The 20,919-nt window shown below is 43.0% G+C and overlaps 1 protein-coding gene across 1 annotated transcript in view; it reads right to left on the bottom strand.

Annotated features, from left to right (window-relative positions):
• Lrrc1 (leucine rich repeat containing 1) overlaps positions 1-20,919 on the bottom strand; it is a 121,971-nt gene that overhangs the window by 17,460 nt on the left and 83,592 nt on the right. The window contains exons 5-10 of the mRNA XM_021643446.2: positions 10,870-10,926; positions 10,639-10,702; positions 10,217-10,291; positions 8,014-8,158; positions 4,947-5,065; positions 3,526-3,609 (exon numbers count right to left, since the gene is read on the bottom strand). Of these exons, the coding sequence (XP_021499121.1) occupies positions 3,526-3,609; positions 4,947-5,065; positions 8,014-8,158; positions 10,217-10,291; positions 10,639-10,702; positions 10,870-10,926 (544 nt within the window). The remainder of the gene's footprint in view (positions 1-3,525; positions 3,610-4,946; positions 5,066-8,013; positions 8,159-10,216; positions 10,292-10,638; positions 10,703-10,869; positions 10,927-20,919) is intronic.

The following is a 20,919-nucleotide window of genomic DNA, read 5'->3' as shown; positions in this document are numbered from 1 at the left end:
CTGAACTTCAGAATACTTATAGGGAATTAATATTTGCATACTGCCTGAAGAAAAAAAAATCTTTTATGAATATTCTAAAAATCTACCTTATCCCATTTGACCAAACAGGTGTGATATAATACCATTCCCAGTTTGACCTAAAATAGACAAACAAAACAAAACAAAACAAATCCCCTCTGTATTCTACACTGGGCCACACGCTCAATTTCTTTTAGCCAGAAGGTGTTTCAGGGTAGCATACGGCTGGGGGATACTGAAGGTACTTGCCCTCATTCATCAGACCCAGGCTCACACCCACGCTCTCCCTGCCTATACTTCTTGTACATAACTCTTCCCCTTCCCCAAGAAGTATATACACTTAAACGACAGAATGGGAAATAAAGCACACAAGTAAGTGGTTGGGAGCTCAGAAGCATGCTCTGTGTAGCAAACGGTCCAGGGTTAGCCTTTCCACCACAAGCCGGAAACATGCTGACAAAGCACGATGCAGTGAAGGCAGACAACGTGGCAAAAGATGCCTTTAAAAATTTCTGAATAACTTACAATGTAAGTCACAGAAAAGCATTCTTTTGTGAGTAATCTGAACAAATGTGAAAAACACATAATGATACAACAGACCAGGCCATGCAGTCATTACATTTATTTATAGAGAAGACGTCCATATTGTACAATGATGAACACACAGCAGCCAGCCAGTTTGAGTCTTCATGCACGTATGAAGCAAAACGGGAGTCTGAGATGTAACTGTAGGCAGGACAATACTTACAAGATGACAAGTTTACCTGACTTTTCTAAAATTCCAAGCAGCTAACAATTAAGAAAACAAGAGACATTCATTGATTTCCAAGTGTTCACCACAAACAACACCATGAAACACGAACGGGATCCTTCACTATGTTCCAAACGATACAATCATCTTCCCCTCAGTCATTTGGGAAAATAGATAGAAATACATGCGGCTGGAGAGTAAGGGGACAGACAATATACAACACTATCAAACAGGATGTCGACACAATGTATGTAAACTACAGGGCCAAACCAGCAGCAAGTATACAGCTATGGACCTGGGACACAAAAGCTGATTAGTTTTTGTCGAGCTTAGATATGCTATGTATGCAACTTAATTGATCAAGAAAAAAAGGTAATGCATTTCTCAAAGGGAAGTGGAAGACCTGGTCGAGGGGTATCAGGCACGGTGGTAGAGATGATGTTCGCACACAGACCATCGGTCACAGGAAGACTGCACTAAATGCACATACTGGGGACTTGACACATGGTTGGGCCACACGCTGTGGTTTAGTTGTTCGGCCCTGATCAATCAAGCCGTCAGCCCATTTCTGCTGGGTTACCAAGCTGACCCACGGCAGAGCCAGACATATACACTCGGTGAGTGTCTTTTCCTGGGATCTCAGTGTATATGAGTAGAGCTGAAGATAGTCTAGAAAGAGCTCACTCCTGAAAATCAAAATGTTTCTGCTTTACCAAGAGGCTGAAGACAAAAGTATGTATTTTATTCAGTTATACAACTCTGCGTTGCCAGGAAACAGACAAAATGTGATGGTGCAAGTGCCTTAAGGCTAAACGTATTTTTGTGGTGGACTTTGGCAGTCACAAAGGGGCTCCGTGTCTGTCTCTAATCAGAAATGCCCTACAGACCCATTCCTTAAAAAGAGATGAACTGTTGTTAAAATGACAGTGGGAGTTTTACAATAAAAACGTGAAAAGCTCTTGCCTAAGATGAGTCCCTGGAAAGCAGAATTCATGAGGGATCCAGAGATGCTGGGGAAAGGTTGTCATTGAATTTTGAAGTGCTCCTTCTTAGCATCTGCCTCAAAACTCCATGCCACAGAAATGTTGTAGAACCCCCACACTCACAGTCACCTGACCTTTCCTTATCTACTCAAGCTTTTGTACAATCTCCAGGACACACATGATGAAAAGGCCATCATGAATCTGAATCCCGTGTTGCCCTGTTTTTATTGGCTAATCACAACGATTTAGAGACTGGAAGGGTCATTTTGGAGCTAAAGACTGACTGGCCTCAGTTTCTGCATCTTTGTCCTTAGGAAATCCTCATGACTTCAAAAGGCTGAGCAGGTAGAGCTACAGAGAAGTACCTCTAACCAAGCAGAGCATTAAGGAAGAAAGAGACAAATCTTCTCTTTGTACCGATTCTGCATCCGATCCATTCCCCATCTACAAATGCTATCCCACAAAGCGAAGAATTAATGTTCACACTATCAGCTGTGTTTTGGTTTACTGCTTACAGAGTAGAATCAAAATGTTTTGATTAGCAGAACCTTAGATGTGTCCCGATTTGGCTGAGATGTGGGTTTGAGTATTTCTGTTGGAGACAGTTTTGTTTAGATGTGACAGCTCGTGTTAAAGGTGTGTCCTATTATAAATGTGCTGTATTTTTAATCTGTACCCTCTTGCTTCCACTCAGGAAGTTTATCCAACTTACTCAGAAGAGACTGGGCATTGTGAGCAGAGAACAGAGCTGAGGAAGAAAAAGAGGAAGCCCACAACCCTACACAGTAACTTAGGGAAAGAAAGTTGTGGCCCTCAAGGTCTGGTTAGTTAGCTAACAACTTTGAAATTATTCCCAGACAGATGGTGAAAGGCTCAGAGCGGAGAGATATGAACAAGACTGAAGCTGGCTAATGATCATGTCAAGGAAAGAGGTTTTTATGAGGACCCAACCAACACAACTCTCAGCAATCGTTTATTCGATAAAGGGAAAGGATCATAACCTCAGCTTCTGACCAAGTTACAAGTACTAAAAACAACAACAAAGAGGCAAGCTCAGTTTTACTCTATGGAGTACAGCTCTCTCAGCTCCCATTACAAAGTAAGCCTTCCCGAAAGGGCCCTAGATAGCTCCGTGCTTCATTCACTGTGGGTCCTCTCTTAGTCAGCATTTCCACCTCCTCTAATGGACTTTAAAAGCCTCTGGAGAGCCCATAGTTACTCTGCAATGGAAGGTGATTATCTCTTTTCACTAGTATGGGTATATGGTGGGCAAGGAGGGGGAGGAGGGTGGTGACGTAGGAGGAGGTGGAAGCATAGAAGGCAGCTTCTTGCTGGCCTTCCTCTGTAGTATGGCTTTGGAGAGGATTCCCATCTTAGGCATTAACATGGCCTAGTCTAAATCTCTGCCAAGAAACTGGGTTTCATGAAGGTCCACTTTTATAATAATGGTTTCTGGTTAAATGCGACAATTAAACCCCAAACCATCCACACATTCTCTGGCAAGTTCCCAAATTATCCATTTCTGTCAACAGTCGTTCTCTTTGTATCAAAATGTCAGTCTTTTTCTTCTATTTGAAAGCCTATGAATATGCCTTTCTTAACTCTCTTAAATGTTATTGATAATTCATTCTTGGATTCAGTTCTCCAATTAGGTTCACACTCACAACTTTAAATGCACCACATATCTTTTAAACATTAAAAAACATTCATGGACATTTTTTTATCTCTTATGTGTGACAATTATTACCACATTTTTTCTTTAGTGGCACATACCTCTTTTGGTAAAGACACTAATTTATTTCTGTCTGCATTCAAGTTGCTCAACTTCTTAAGTTTTCCAATGCTCTTAGGTAAAGTCTGTCAAAATAATATTTCTGTTATTAAGTTATCACTAACTTTTTAAAGCATAGCTCAATAGAAAAAGCAATTGCTTGTAAGGACTTTAAGGATATCAACAAAAGTAAACACTTCTTCCTAAGTATCAGATGTCCATAATGGTCACTTGGGGAAATGTAATTAAGTATTCTGAATTTCTGGTGATATTGACAGTAAGTTTGAAAGAAATTAAAACAAAGGCAGAGACAGGGGAATGCAATGTTCTTCCACTCAAGAAAGTGTGTATTTATACCCTCAAGGTTTATACCTGCCCTGCCAGCCCATTAGACAAGCACAGGTGAGTGGACGGTGGCCTTGACATGGGAAGGCCAGAATGTTGCTCACATCTAGGCTAGGGGGGCAGAAAGACCCAGGTGGGCATGGAGAAAGGTGAGCAGGCCTGGAGCGCACGGCAGAGCCCTCCGGGAGCAGGCTGGGCTCACAGGGGCTCTGTAATGTCACAGGAAGATGTGAGGGTGACTATTTCCTAACTGTTATGGTTTCTAGCCTGAAGCCACCACTGAGACGGGAAGATCTGGGAACTTCTGCCACCTTCCTACTAAGGAAGGACGCTGCCGGGGCCTCCTCAGTCCTCAGCCTTTTACACTGTCTCCCACTGCTCTTTCCACCTAATGAACAAATATTGTACTTAACAACACAGGAGAAAGGTCAATCAAGAGGGAAGAAGGAATTACAGGGTATAAAGAAGAGTGACCAAAAGAGACAAAGAAAAGAGCAAAGGAGTTGACTCTTGAAAGGGAAGATACAAGACAATTACAGTAGAGGAAAGGAGATGAACAGTGAGCCTGACAGGGGAAGCAAAGGGAGGGGCAGGAAGGGGGCAGACAGAGAGCCTAGCTGCCACTGTGCTGACCCACCCTGGGCAGGGGTACATACACTCTTTGCCCCGGGAAGGGAGAGGAAGCTTGGTCAAAGTGGGAGTCTGGGCAGCTGCCTTCAGTGGTTAGCAGCGGTCCTGCTCAAAGTTTTTGATACCTTTCTCCAGCTCAGAAGATAGAGCATCTACCCCTCAGGGCTTTCCCTGAGAAGGCACCATTTCTCTTGCTGGGTCCACACGTACACCCTGGACACACGGAGCTTACAGGCAGGTGTCACCAGGGATAGGTATAGTGTGAGTTCAGTGAGGACACATGCTCTGAGTGTGCAGCCAAAGCACTCTTTGCTTATGGAGCTAAGTTGGTCTTCAGGCCACACCTCGATATGCAGGTGATGCAGAGAACTCATCACAAATCCTCATCACAACACAACAAAAACAACAACACACAATAACAACACACACAGACATACACAGCACTCACCAGGAGACGGTTTTCTGTGAGAACTAATTCCGTGAGATTTTCACAATCCCCAATTGCTTCAGGCAACTGTATGAGTCTGTTCTGATCCAACTTCAAGATTGACAGCTTCTTCAGTTTTCCTACAAAAGTGTCATTTAAACTCGTTAGTCGTGATTCTTTGGCTAATCCCCACTTGGTTTTTTTCTTATCTAGTGTTCTTTTTTGTTTTAAATAATTACTTAGTCCTTTCTTCATCCAGCTTTTCAAATTGAAAATGTATCATTCTCATTTAGATCACTAGAGATTGAGAGTCAAGAGTCATTTGTTCAGCACATCAGAAAGTTGTTAATTAGAAACAAATCATCTGAAGGGGCTAACTAAAAAGACTGAGAACAGAAAATTTCATAAAAGACAAATTGTTGGTTACTGATGCATTTTTTAAGAGTGGGAGCTGTTTAGTGGATGGAAGGGACCCTCATCTGGCCCCGTCACCCCCACTGAAATAGCTGACTAGACACATGTAAATGCAATGGCTCAGTGAAGACCCTAGCCAAAGTATCTCTGTGCATGCAGAAAAGGCAGAAGCTCCAACGAACTTCTGAACAGGAAGTCTTAACAGACACCCACAGGACAAGGGGAAAGAAGAATGAGTCTAACAGCCACCTACAAGTCCCAAGAAAATAAGAAAAACCTACATCACTGGGATTCTTTCTTTCAGCTGCAGTCAGGAAAAACACACACACGCTCACGCACACACACACACACAGGTACCTTTCATTGTCTATGGAGATCCTAACACTGACACCTTCCCCATTATTTGAGAAGATGGCCCTCTACACAAATAGAAATATGAAGCTGGGGAAAGAGAAATGAAGGAAGAACTCTGTCCTTGGGCAGAGCCACAAGGCAAAGAAACTAGTCACCCTGCTTTTCAAATGAAACTAAGATTTCCAGTCCTCAGGATTTTGCCCATCTAAACTACAAGATTTCCTAAGCCTGCTGCAGAGGGCCCTGCTACAGACAGTGCTTTGATATCAGCTCCCATCTGCCCAGTCCTCCTATTCCAAGCAACAAAACAGCCAGTCACGTGATACCATTTATCATTTTCTGAATGACCATTTCTACAAAGTCAAAATCCCCACCTGTTTTTCAACTGGTACCAACCAAAACACAGCGTCCGTAGCTTAGCTGATTGCTATCATCACTTATCACTTGCATTGTGATCAAATACTAGAAAGGAAGAGGCCGCTGGCCACACTCTTCTCTGTAATCTTACAACAACCTGTGGTTAAACATAGTTCCTTCCAGGCTCCAGGGAGCACTGTGACAGGGCTACCTGTCCCTGCTATCTCCCCCCTCTCTCTCATGTGTGTGCAGTCATGTGTTCCTGTGCATGAATATTTTCATTATTAGCACATTTAAATATTAACATTTTAAACAGGTGTGCAAACAAAAAAACAAACAAATATTGATTCGGTTCTGCTTTCAAATTTTCTAGGTTATATGGCTTTCTATCTGAGAAATTCAAACAAATGAACAACCAGAAAAAACACATTAAAACAGACATTTCTCTTCCTCACAGGATTAGCAGTGTATATTAAGAAAAACCCTGCAAAAACCCCTATTTAAAAAAAACAAGTTCAGGATCTTGTTTAATCAGACAAAAAAAAAGATATAATAATCTTTTTTTTTTCACAGCTTAAATAACAACAACACTTGTTCTATCACATTCTGAACTAATTCCTCACACTGGTCTAAGTTCTTCTATAAGAAAGGAAATGACATGTGTCTGTGGTACAGTGCTGAAGGCCTTTGATCCCAGCATTTGCCAGAGGTAGGCAGATCTCTGTAGTGAGAATTTTGGATTCTTTAAAAACACACACACACACACACACACACACACACACACAGAAATATTACAAGAACACGTTTTTGTTTTAAGCCCAGGTGTGGGGATATGGAGCTGATCCACAGCAGCTGACTATGGTTTGCCTTATGCTCTAGAGGGGGTGTGACTTGGCCAGCTGTAGATACTTTCTGCAATTGTGTGATGGTTGGAATTCTGGGGACGCTTCAGAGGACATACAAAATGCTAGGGCCCCGAGAGGTGGCGTGGGTAGTTGGTTGGTTGTTGGTTACAGTTTATTAAGTAGGTGTGTGCAAAGAAGAAACAAGAAGTAGAAATTAGATATCCTGACAGCAAAGAACTAACTTGCCCCAACGAGCTAGATGGCCCTAGTCAGCAGGAAGTAGTCTAACAATAATTCTGCTCTCTGCCTTTATTTAGGGATCTCTTTCCTTTCCTCTCTATCCATTCCCGCCCCCACCCCTCAGATCTACTGTTTAGAGGGTAGAAAGAGAAGGAAAAGGGGTGGAGAAAGGTCGCAGAAAGAACCCATAAAATAGCAAATGGCAGATCTCCATGAGTTTGAGGCCAGGTTGCTTCTACATAACCTATTCCAGGGCAGGAAGAGCTCTGTACATGGTGAGACCCTGTCTCAGAAAGGGAAGGGGGAGGGAGGGAGGGGAGAAAGGAAAAGGAAAAAAGGAAAAGAAAAGAGCAGAACAGAAAAAAGAAACCTAAATTATTTTCAAAGTACTAAAGGAGAGTTAAAAGATGTCTCCTAGCATTTCAAAAAAAGCTGAGCTCTGCTATTGTCCCTTTAAAAGCACCTTCCCAATGTGCTCGTACCGAGACAACCAAGTCCAATGCAGACCTAAGTTCCAGTGACCTCTGAGTTACGCTCTCATGAACTGTTTAGGATGCTGATATTAGACATTCTAGTGGCTAGCCATTTACCTTAAACATGCCCTCTTACTGTGGCTAATTACTTTCATAATTATGGATAAACTACTCATGAATCAACTCCTGAAAGTAACACTATCACAGGTTTTTTTCCAAACCAGCATGAACAGGTATTTGAAACTTACTCTGCATTAAAAATTCCCCGCTTTCCTTCTTTAAAAACAAGAAATGAGGAGCCACATTCCCAGCACTGAATAGAGATGAACAAAGAATTAAAGTGAGTTCTAAACACTCAAGACAATGGCAGGTGGAACTCTATGTCTGGTGCTTTTCAACACTTACCGATGCCATCGGGAATTGCTTCCATTAAGTTCTGAGAAACGACTAAGTCTGTCAAAGAAGTCAGGCCGCTAATTTCTTCAGGAAGCTTTTCCAACCTGTTTTCAGAGACATCTAGGCAGAGCAGGTTCTTAAGATTCCCTATTTCCTGTGTTAGTGCACAGAAAGAGAAATGCAGGTTTGAAGCTGGCATGACACAAAGGAATAGGGTTTTTTCACAGTCAAACCCCAGGTCCACATCACAGAAGCAGGAAAGAACGTAAGAGGCGGAGGTCGTGGGGGCAGTGGTGTGAGGTGCTGCCTTCTGAGCATGACTCGGCTGCTGCACCCATGAACTCCTGTCAGCTGTGGTTATCTGCACAAGATCAGGCTGGCCAAAATCCAAGCACAGACTGGGCAGGGGCTCACAAAGCCTCACCCCAAGAGAGGAGCTACTGGCAGGGGATGGCTGCTGGGGAAGGGGTCATTTTTCTTTGGGAGAGTGGCCATTGTGGGTAGCCCCATGACCATGTACACAGGGGCAGTGCTAACTGGACTCAGTGGGTCTAAAAGAAAAGGGGGAAAAGAGGATATGAAGTTGGAAGAGGATGAAGAGGGATAAGGAGAGTTGGAGGAAGAGGGCAGAGGGTAGGTATGATCAAAATACATTGTACATGTATGAAAGAATGGTTTAAAAGTCCTCAGTTCCGAGGCTGGGAGATGGATCAGTGGTTAAGAACAGTGGCTATGCTTCCAGGAGACCTGGGTTAAATTCCCAGCACCAACATGGAAGTAAGTCCAGTCCCAGGGGATCTGATGCCTTCTTTTCTAGCCTCAAGGAACACTGAACCAATATGGTGGACAGAGGCATGCAGGTAAAACACTCACACATAAGATACTAAAATAACATAAAATAATTTAAGTTCTTAGTTCTATGTATGTTACTTTAGCAAATATCTAGGCGTAAATACTAGAGTAAACTTCTAGACCCCCCTTCTCAATGAAAATGATTAAAAGCTCTTATGAATCACAGACACAGAGCGTGAAGGAAGCTTTGGGTTTAGCACTTACTACAGGCAAATGAGACTTTTAAACAGTCTCATGATCCACTTGACATGTGATTCCTTTGTGGTTAGAATGCCACATGTCACAAAGTCATTTATACCCATCTGCACGGACAGGTACTCTCCCCCTTTTAATGACACATGGCTGACATTTTATTACACTCCGGGTACTCCACAGTATTCCCTCCCACCCACCAGTTCTCTCCACAAGGACTCTGCACACGTCCCAGTGAAATCTAAGTATTAGTCAAAGTTCCGTATCTGCTTCTCCTTCTGAACTGCAGCTCAAACCTAGGAAGTAGAGTTTAATTAGTTTCCCAGTTCTGCTGGTTACTAAGTGACGTCTTGGTAACCTCAGAGCTGCAACAATGACAACTAAGATGGCTCAGTGCTTCCTTCTAGTGCCAGACTTCCTGGCCTAAAACTGTCACTCTCCACCCACCACTCACATCCCCATCACTACTGGGCCAAACAGTCAAGTGGGCAGTGTGTGAACTGTTTTAAAATGAAAGGCATAGTCTCTGAACATTCAAGAATCAAACTCTGAGACAGAGAGAAAAAGAAGGAAGTAACAGGAAGAAATGCCTGTCATGCTGGGGATTTTTTTTTTCAGGGGCTTTCTCAGTTGATCCTATTGGAATCCACACAGAAGGTGCCCAAGGCCCATTTGGTTCATTTAGAACACAGGTCTCACAGTTGACAACAGCAGGGAAATGATTAAACCCAGGGCACACCAGCAAAAACCACGAGCATTACGAGGGGCAGGGAAGCTCTTATTACTGCTATTGCATTAACGACCAAAGGGGAGAATGTAGTTAAAATTATCCTGCAGCCCTTGGGCATAGCACTAAACGCAGCAGAGACGTAGACTGTCAGAGTTACGGTCTTTGTGATTTACAGATCTGCTGGGCTTGAAGTAAGTCCTACTGGGTAGCAGGATGAGACCAAAGACTTTTGTATCTTCAGAGACAGCGGGTTGTGCTTTTCAATCTCCCTGTGGCAGCCCACAATGGTGGACTTCAAGGTGGATCTCCAGATGGGTATTTTAAACAACGTTTCTCGGCTTTGTGGTCCTCTAGAAGGCCCCACAGACGCAGGGAACACACAGAGTTTACTGTTGTTGCTACACACTTTCAGACACATCCTGTAAAATTCCCACTTACCTCAGGTAATTCAGACAGTTGATTTCCATCCAACCAGAGATCCTTCAGGAGGAAGAGCGCTCCAATTGATTCTGGCTGAAGCAAAAGGTACCGTTATAGTAACAAGACCCCAGACCACCTTCTGCCTTTATGGAACAAAGAACCATCAACTAACACCGCTGGGTTAGCTGTTACCTCTCTCCTGTCAACACTGTGTCCCTGAACCCGCCCCAGGCTTCTCCCTATGATGCAAACACCTCCCCTCGTGCTCAGGTCTCCAGTCCTGAGTCTCCCCCAAAACCGTTTTTCTCAACCACTGTGAACTCAAGCACGTTCCCAGTGTTCCCAAGCTGCATCTGAAGAAAAACATCCCTGGTGATTCCTCAAACACATCTGTGATCTTAGCAATAGAGAAACATCAAATATCTCCAATAGACACTTACCAAATTAAAGATTTCATTGTTTCCTAAATCAAGTTCTTCTAGTCTCCTTAGCTGGGTGAGAGATCTGTTGAAACAACCAACAACAACACAGGCGCTCAGGGAAGGCTCAAGGCAGGCGGAGAAACACTTCCTTTCCTGGACTAGCTTCCAAAAGCATGCCTCATTTGGATGTGGGGACTAAACTCCTACTGACTCTGTACAAAACCCTTCTTATTTTCCCCAGAGACTCACTCGGGAAGATACGTAAGAAGATTCTCTCTCAGTTCCAGTGAAGCCAGGTTATAAAGACTAGAAACGCAAAGAAGAAGACAGCGTTAGGAAAATGCCTTATAGGTTCCTACTCTCCCCACACTGTCCACATCCCCCGCATGCTGCGCTTATTAAAACCTTTCCTGCTACTCCGCTGGATAAAAATACGTGCCACCACACCCAACATAATCTTTACTTCCCGAATTTCCATACAATGCCATTAATGAAAGTATGATGTTTTGACCCAGGAATACCTTACATATCATACATGCAGAAATAACTCACTAGCCACTAAAGACGACCACTCCCTCAACCAAGACAAAAGCCAGCTATGTGCCTCTCAACTTCAGAATGTTAAAAATGTGCTTTCCTATGAACAGTGGTGCCTTTAATCTCAAGGGGCTAGGAGTTCTTCCTGTTATCCGTGAAAGATCATGCCTGTTTTAAAGCAGATTGTCTTTAGTCTGAAGAGATGGCTCAGTAGGTAAAGGTGCTTGCCTCCAAGCCTGACAACCTGAGTTCAACCACTAAGATCCGCTGGTGGAAAGACAGAGCCAATTCCTGCAAACTGTTTCCTGACCTCCACTGTGGCATGCCCAGTCAATATAAATGTAATGAATTATGTATTTCTTATAATGTTATTACTATATAAATATGTATTATGAATACAATAATAAAAATAAACTAGGGTGTCTCATCTACAGAAGCCAAGTGCTCTACCCCATGGCCATCATTCACCAGGGAAAATACCTCCCCTTCAATGCATCCAGGATAATATAATGAAAGGCTCTGACCGTACAACTGACTTAATACTGTAGCTACAATTACACTGCTCTCATCCTTACTAAATCCAAGAATGGTGCTCTTCACAGCAGACAGTCCTGCCTTTCAGATATATGACAGCTGACCGGGCACTACAGAACAGGCAGATGCTCTTGCCTGACAACAATTATCTGGAGCAGATTCAGCAGCAACACACTGAGCCAATTCAGCACTGTGTGACACAGAGTCCACATAGCGACTGCCACTCGCCTCAAAGGCACATAGGCTGCATAACAACCCCAGGTGATTTTGCTAATATCGCTTTAGCAGCATCTAGATGTGAAGGGATTTTATTGTGGAGCATACAGTAGTCAGACACTACATTGACGCTAATCTGCCTACTCTCTGTCTTTCCAACAACAAACAATAAAACTAGAACCATGTGGACTAAAAAGCTGCTTTTATAACGCCAGAAAGCATAAATATGGGGAAACACATTGATACAGATATGTTATCTCTACACACATAAATTCTCAACATCTGTTTGCCAAGAACATTTTTTAACTGTGCTATGGACTATTTAGATCCTGTATTCTGTCCAATTAAAAACTGATTAAGGGATGCTAGAGAGATGGCTCAGCAGTTATGAGCCATGGCTGCTCTTCCAGAGAAGACATGGATACAGTTCCCAACACCCACACAGTGGTTCACAACAGTCTGTGACTACAGTCCCAGGGGATCCAACGTTCTCTTCTGGCATTCATAGGCACTGTGGGCACAGCATGCACACTCAGACACTCATAGAAAAATAAAAATTTTAAAACAATAGCAATTTCCATCAAAAGACAAAGCAAACAGACATAGATGCAAAATGTACATGATCTGAGAGAACCAAAATCCTTGCTTTAAATAAGCAAGCATGGACTTAATGTTTTTCCAATGGAAGGAACTCGTTGGCACCTGGAAGTTGTAGTCTGACTTGCTTTGGAAGTACTGCCATGGCGGAACAGCTAGTCAGGGCTAATAGTCTGCAGCTAATAGTGCTGCACAAGGCTAATAGTCATGCTTGAAAGGGAAAAGCAAAGATTTAATTTCAGAGGTATGTGCTCATGATACTCCACCAATTTTACTGGAAAGGTAGTAAAACCCTATCCATGTTCACAGTTTGATTTTTAAAAACCACTGTATGAACTCTCATTTTATCCATTCAACACTCATTACTTTCATATCTACGTTGACAAATTTAAGGACATCTACTGATACAAGAAAGAAAGTCCTTTGCTTCAGAAAATTTCTCTTACTAGGCACTATGAGATGTATTTTAAGATTTAAACATTGTTTAAATTTTTAATTATGTGTTTATTTTGTTTGTATGTGAGGGATGGCTCTGTGTCCACATGCGTGCACAGGTGCCCAAAAAGACCAGAAGATGTCATCAGATCTCCTGGAGCTAGAGTTACAGGCAGTTTTGAACTGCCTGATGCTGAGTGCTGGGAATAAAGCTCTGGTCTTCTTCAAGAACAATATGTATTTTTTAAAAATTTTGGATTTCTTTGTTTTGTTTTGGTTTTGGTTTTTTTTGAAACAGGGTTTCTCTGTGTAGCCTTAGCCATCTGGATGGCCTTTATAGACCAGGCTGGCCTTGAACTCACAGATATCTGCCTCTGCTTCCCCTAGTGCTGGGATTACAGAAGTATGCCAGAGTGCCTAGCTCAATACATACTCTTAACAAATGAGCTACCTCTCTAGTCCTATCAGATGTATTTTGAAAAGCTGTCAGTTACATGGTTTTTGACCGTGTGTAGCTAGTTTCTGAAACTCTGGTCTGAGCATCTCCACATGAAACACAGAAGGGAGCCTGGAGAGAGGAGGAGCTGTACAGGGCTCCTCCCTCACCTTCCACCGTGTCAGTCACAACTGCCTTGGGCGCCACGTTATGACAACACAAATGGAAGACCAAGGCATTCTTCATCAGGAAGAAGCAAAGCCACCATTCAACCTGGCCCCAAGCCAGGGAGTGCCCTCAAACTAGACTGATCAGTTATGTTTAAGTGCTCATGGCTTGCTGGAAGTTTCCCAGTTAAACATTAAAACCACTTCTCACTCTCCAATGAGTACAGGAGTCTCTGATCCTTAAACAAACCAAGAAACACCTGGAACTTCACCACCTTATTCTGTTAAAAGTAAGATGCATGGGATTTTATTCGGTTGTAAACAAAATGAAAATTTCAGATAAATGGATGGAACTAGAAAATACACAGAGTGAGGGAACCCAGACCCAGAAAAACAAACACTATGTTCTCTCTTGTTTGTGGGTCCTGGCTCCTGATCTTTAGATTTGAGTACCCCAGAGTAAAAAGGAGCTCTAGGAAGGAGGGTATTAAGACACAGGTACTATGAAGCTGGAATGAATGGGGGTAAATGGGTGTGATTCAATTGAGAAGAGGAAGGGAGGGAAATTCAGAAATGAAAAGAGGAGAATACATAACACTGAATATGCCTGAAAAGTCCACAGGGGAAATTATTATGCTTCAAATATATAAATGTGTGTATATACATACATATATATTGTTTAAATGCAGTGGCTCTGCTTGGGGTGCTAATACTCCCTCAAGAGCCATTGACTTAACAAAACCCCAAATGTAGGAGTGGGAAATCTCTTACAGTTGTTGGCCAGGGGAGTCCAAGAGAGTCCCAGAACAGTATAGGCGATGGCTGTTACTCGTGATTGCCTCCCAGAACTCAAAGGGAAGACCCTCCTGTTGAACACAGCACACACTTCAGGCACAAGACTTGGAGGGATCAAGCTGGACCTGAGCTGAAAGCCTCCCTCCTGAGGATGAACGCTCACAGTATCCAGAGGTGCAGTGTAAGCTTCCAATAGGGAAAAAGCTATCAACAGCCCCACAGTGCTGCAAAGGCTACAGACTTGACAAGACTGCAGCTTGGCAAGATGTCTCCAAGGGTACGACTGTAGCATTTGTGTCTCACAGGTAACCAACAGCGGTCCAAGCGGACTAAGACACTGTCACCTGGAGAGAATTCATGTCTACTGCTATAAACCCAGCCAACAGCCCATGGCTTGTGAGGTCATGGATCCTTGAGGAGAGCCTATTACCGCCCCTTCCCTAAGTCAGGATAATATTAAATAAATAATATACATATATAGACATCTGTTAACTCTTACTCCTCAAAGATGCTTCTTTTTGCAGCCAAGATGACTGCAGAAATTCACAAGTGATTGAAATACAGAAAGAGACAGTGGGGTATCCAACCACAATTGATACACCTACACCACAACCCCTGCACTGAAGGCTCAGGGAATATCGAGGGGAAGAAAGGCTCTAAGAGCCAGGGAGAGGACCAGAATGACCGCTGCAAGACAGTGTCTTCTATGTACCATAGGGAAGCTGCATGCATGAAATCCCAGAAGCATGGCATCTAATCAAGAGCTGCACAATGTCATCACCAGTGGAGTTGGCAGGGTATTTCGAAAGGCCCCACCCATAGCTAAAGAGCTACAGGCAATTAATGGCTGCTGACGGAGGGAAAACCAGTCTTATTCAGAGACAAGCACCATAAAATGTTCACTCTCCAGTGGTCAACCCCAAACAGAAATGCATACACATAGGAGGAACACTCAGCAGCCTGTATTTATATTTACAGTGTGTGTGTGTGTGTGTGTGTGTGTGTGTGTGTGTGTGTGTGTTTGTATGCATGCATGGGTGTGTGTGTATGAGAGAGATAAGTGAAGAGTCACGAATGTGAGAGGAGGTACAGGACTTGGGAAGAGTTGGAGGAGAAAAAAAAGGGATAAAAAATGATGTAAATAGAGCACTTGTATATAAAATTTTCAAAACTTAAAATACTAAATTAAAAGCAAAAATATTCTTAAAATTCTTAAATGAAAGTCCATGGCATAGTTACCATGCATATCCAGGCAAAAACATTACTAAAATTCCTAAAAACTTGAGGTAGGGTTCCTCGCCTCAATAAGACCGTCAACCTACCCCACCCCCCAACTGACCCTCCCAAAGCAGCTCCTAGGTGCTCTCGTTTCGGAGGAAATGTGGATAGAAGCAAGCAACGCTGGACAGCAACGTTGGCTCAGCAATGCAGGCTGGGTTCCTTTTCTCACAAGCTGCTCAGAGCACGATCATCGCCCTGCTGAGCGCCCTGCTAAGAGCAGGTGGGGTGATCCTCTGCAGAATCTCACTCAGAGGACAGTGACACTTGTAGCCTTACACTTACTGTTAACAGACATACAAATAATGGCCTTTCTGGGGTAATGGCTCCCAGCGATAAAGATCTGGACATCATAATTAGGCTCTGCAACCTCACGATGAAAGCAGCTCTGAGTCTGAAAGGCTCAAATTACTAGATTTCGGTTTCTTCTAAAATATGGTGTCTATTGTGGTAATTACTGTTTAATACATTTTCCTTTCAAATTAATAAGGCTGGTTTTCTTAAAACCTTGAAACATCCCTTGTTCCTAAGCATCCCTGGGTACATTACAAGAACGCAAGTCCAGTCAGTGTCTGCAGAAAGGTCACAGCAACCAGCTCTGCCACAGAAATCTCAGAGGACAGATCCCAGGAAGGTGAGATGTTGGCATGGCCATTCTGTATCTTACATACACTGTAATTTGTGACTCATAAAACAATGGGCAGAAAACAAAGAAAAGGCTTTGGCTAGAGTCTCCTTCCTCCTTGAGCCCAAAACCCAATATAATCTGGACAAGCCATCCTCCGTCAGAAGACAGCAGACTGATCTGAAACCACCCTGGGCTTGATTCCCATTAGCATCTTGTCTTGGAATGTGCTAGACCAAAATACAGGACCCACTGTGGGACATGACTTTCCAGACTGTGAGGTAACAGGATCTGTGCAATAGCAGTCAGACACCGATAAACGTAACATTCTCATAGTGTCTGCACCCACTGAGGAAGCAGATCCCACTCACTTCGGGCGGCATTTCCTCTCAGACATAACCTACAGAAGAGTGGGCTACTGAGGAGCCAGGTGTGGTGGTGTACTCCTTTAATCCCAACCTTCAGGAGGCAGGGATAGGTGGATCTTTGAGTTCCAGCCTGGTCTACAAAGTGAGTTCCAGCACAGCCAGGGCTACAGAGAGAAACCCTGTCAATAATAATAATAATAATAATAATAATAATAATAATAATAATAATGTACCCCACCCATCCATGCTCTGAATCAGGAGGAGGTTAGTAGAGAGAACTCAACATGCATCTATCTATTATTTCAGCAAAGGGCACTGTTATCAACCAAGCATTTTAAATACTTTTATAAACATGGTAAAAATTAGATACTTAAGACATATAAAGTACTAGTTTTCTAATAACCCTACCAGTACTACTGATATTGACAATTTACTTTATGATATATTATTAAAACTGCTTTACAAGAACAAACTGTGTGGCGAAAACCAAGGCACAGGGAAAGAAGCTGAACAACATCTCACAAAACCCAGGGCGGCAGGGGACGGGGGCCGGGGGGAGTAAAGGGCCAGGAGTCACCAGGAGTCTGCAATACAACTGATGTACTGTTCTACTTCCCCTCTGGAGTCGGCGAGTGAGCCTTGTGAACTGGCAGTATACATATATACATATGTACATATGTGTGTAAAGATACAGCTTCTAAAATCCACACGTTCAGCAAAAAGTTCTCCTCTCATACTCCCTCCCTCCTAAAACACCTTCACAATTACTTTTCAAAAGACTTTTTAAGTAGAATTTTCCTTTATTCAAAGACAAGCATATATGATTCCAATCTTTTGTAAAAGGTTATTTAAAAAACTGTGTATGTGCACATGTCTGTGTGTGTACAGATGCCTGCAGCAGCCAGAGGGCAACATACCCCCAGAAGCTGGAGTTCTGGGCAGCAGTGAGCCACCTGATAAAGGTGCCAGGAACAGAACCTGGGCCCTAGAAGAGTAGTGAGTGCTACCACTGAGCCATGTCTTCAGTTCCCTGTCTTTTATTCATTTTATGTGTGACCGGCCTGTGTACATGTAATCCACATTCTCTGCATGCTTGGTGCCCATGGAGATTAGAAGAAGGTACCAGATCCCTGAAACTGGAGTTACAGATGCTGGTGAACCACTGAGTGGGCACTGAGAACTGAACCTGAGTCCTCTGTGAGAGAGAGAGGACTCTCTCTGTGCTCTTAACCAATTTATTTAAACTAGAAAACTGACATCTGCCGTTCACTTGCCACACTGCTTCCCTCAGCAGATTCTGCCTGCTGTTTTTACCTCATATATACTGTATTTTTAAAACAGCTGCACGGTAGCTCAACACCTACAGACACCTTAAATGTTTAAAAATCATTCCCTATTCATAAACACCTCATCTTTCACCTCTGGCTCCTGGAAAGTTACATTTCGGTACAATACTGCTGGAGTGGCCTCTAGGGCACACGAACTCTCCTCTTGCCACTAACACTGTGCCTGTCCTCAGGAGGCAGCAGGGTAAGAGAGCCAACAAAGCGGCCTGCAGCAAACCGCAGGAAGCACGGCTCCCAGGTTCCATGCAGTTCAGAACAGCAGGGCAGAAGTTATGCTAAGACACAATGGAGGCCGACTGTATTTTTAGGATTCTATTTCAAGGGGCTGAATGAATGGTTACGTTGAGAAATTCACATTTTTTAAAAACTTTTGAATACTCTTTTTAATCCACTTTGATTACCGCCATTTTCATTATCAACCCATCTAGGAAACAGAACGAAAGATATTTATACCAAACAAAAAATAGGAATAGACTGAAAAATCATTTTTTAAAAATCTATGAATATTTATTATAGCAATTTGAGTAAAAATAAGATAAAATAAAATTTTGCTGGCGAAAGGATTCTCTACCAGTTAAGTATGTCCCGAGACCCCCAAAAATAAAAAAAATAAAAAATATTTACTTTTGCTTTAGAAACAATATTTTACAGCAATTTCCAGACTTCAGAAAAGAACATTTAATATGGCACAGTTTTTTCTAATACACCACAGTTATGCAGCCTAGTGCTATGCTTTGTGAGTCACGGCCCCGGGGCTCGCTTAGTTCAAGTCCACTGAAATCAAGGTCACTGGCTCCAAGGGCAGCACACGCAAAATCAGCCCCACATGTTCTAGCTCAGTCTGCCAGGGGACCTGAGGCCTGCCTACTGGTTCTATTTCTACCACCGAATTATCATAATTGCATGCTTACGGATAAGAACTATTCAGTGACCGATGGCTGAGCTGGGGACGACGGCAGCTCGTCACAGACGTTTCTGCTATTCTAAGCAGGCTCTGCTTTGAGGAGAAGATTTAGTTTAAAGGAGGACATTTAGGCTAACTTCTTTTTTATGGCACTAATTTTACAGCATGGAATAGGTACGTTTCCTGGTGAAGTGACAAGGCCACGACAGAGTTATCACACTGCCCAATGCTGGGCTGCAGGCTTCCCAAGTCTTCAGGATACTCTGCTGATTCTGCTGGGGTCTCCAACCTTCACCCCCTCTTTGTATCACCAGAGCTGGGCTACATGTGTCTGCTTGCTAGCCCAGGGCAAGTCATCAGACTAGTGACCTCAGAGCAATTCGACTACTATTAAATTCTTCCTGAAGTGTATTATTCTGTGTTTTTAGCACATTTATGCATGAGCTATGCAAACATTATTACTAACTCCTGAAAATGTTTACCCTCTCTAAAAGAATCAAAGTCATTCTTGTATGGACATGTTTTTAATTCTTTGGAGTATATATAACTAAGAGAATTCATTAAAATTCAATCCTTGTTCTTCAAACTTGTTCTACCCTTCAACTGTTAGCTTCTTTTCTTTACAGACTTGACCATACTCGTTACTCTGTATAAACAGAGTTAGATGGTATGTGCCCGTTAGGGTCTCTTTTTTTTTTTTTTTTTTCCTTTAACTCAATGTCTTTCAAGGTTAATATGTTCATTAACATATTTCAAGGTTTCAAGGTTCATTCATGTTATAGCATGTAACAGTACTTCATTTCTCTTACAGTAGTTTATTGGTGGATGTAGATTTCAATCACAGATCCAAGTCTGAGTGTTTTCTACTTTGGGGGTATTATGCAGAATGCTATGAACTCACAAACACACTTTTGTATGGACATGTCATGATGAGGAGAATAGCTGGAACTAGGTTCAACTTTGAGGGAGAGCCTGTCCAAACTGCTGCAACAGGGCTGCACTGCTGTACTTTTCCACCAGCAGCAGGTAAAGGTTCCAACTTCGCTAAATCTTCAATGACACTTGCCACCAGGTACCCTTCTGATAATCACCCTAGCAGGTGTGAAGTGCAAATGCACAGAAAGATTCACGAACTAAAGTGTTAAGACCACGGAAAGAAAGAACTAATCCGTGCGCTTACTGTGAGAAGTATGCAGTTTAGAACCTGAACGACCAGCAAGGAGGGCGTGAATTCTGCAGCTAACCTGGCCACCCACAGCAATGCAAACATGAAGGCTACTTGTCATCATTCTGCAGAAGATTGCTGATGGCATTCAGGGAGGAGGGTGCCAGCCTTGGAGCAAGGGTGCTGGGGTGAGAGGACATGTGCGTGGGTAGGGCCTGCCTCAATGCAGCTGCCAGCAACACCTCACCCCATTCCCTACTTCCCTTCACTGCACAGACGTTAACACAGCTGCTCCCACTACACACCGGAATTAGCTCTAAGCTCGCTGGCAACAAAGGCAGAGAAGTAAATGTGATGTCAGAAATGTTACTAAAATGAGAAAAGCCTCCCATTCTTTTGGCAGGTATTTTTTTCTCAAAAAATAACTCCCTTTCTCTTTAATAGCTCCTTATATCTGAAAAACTTAAGCAGTATTAATAGACAATACTTATTCTTTATTAGAAAGTTTTACAGCAATAGAAGCTGAACTTTTCTTAGCTGCTTCTTCATTACCACTTTTTATAGCAACTGAGTGCAGGGCATTCATTGCAAAGGGGCAGAGATTCCCAGAATTCTAAGCCCAGAACCTATCATGCCCCGCTGGGCCAAAGGAGTGAATCCTGTGTGCTCTGTTGTATGTGTTCACCTAGCAGGCGAAGAGGAGCCCCAGCCAAGGTCCCTGCTGCTACTGGAGTCCGGGAGGTACAGGTGCATACACTGATCATGGACACCCAGCTGAACACCCAACACCTAGCCTTTTCTGTGTAGACACGGAAGCTAGTGGCTGCTCCGGGAACCTGTGAGTCTGGAAACGACTTCACCGCTCCCAGTCAGTACAGAAGGTGTGACAAACCAGA

The sequence above is a fragment of the Meriones unguiculatus genome, chromosome 6 (genome assembly GCF_030254825.1).
Source record: "Meriones unguiculatus strain TT.TT164.6M chromosome 6, Bangor_MerUng_6.1, whole genome shotgun sequence".
Taxonomy (NCBI): Eukaryota; Metazoa; Chordata; class Mammalia; order Rodentia; family Muridae; genus Meriones; species Meriones unguiculatus.
The sequence above is the reverse complement of the archived record's forward strand: the minus strand, read 5'-3'. Positions and strand labels throughout refer to the sequence as shown.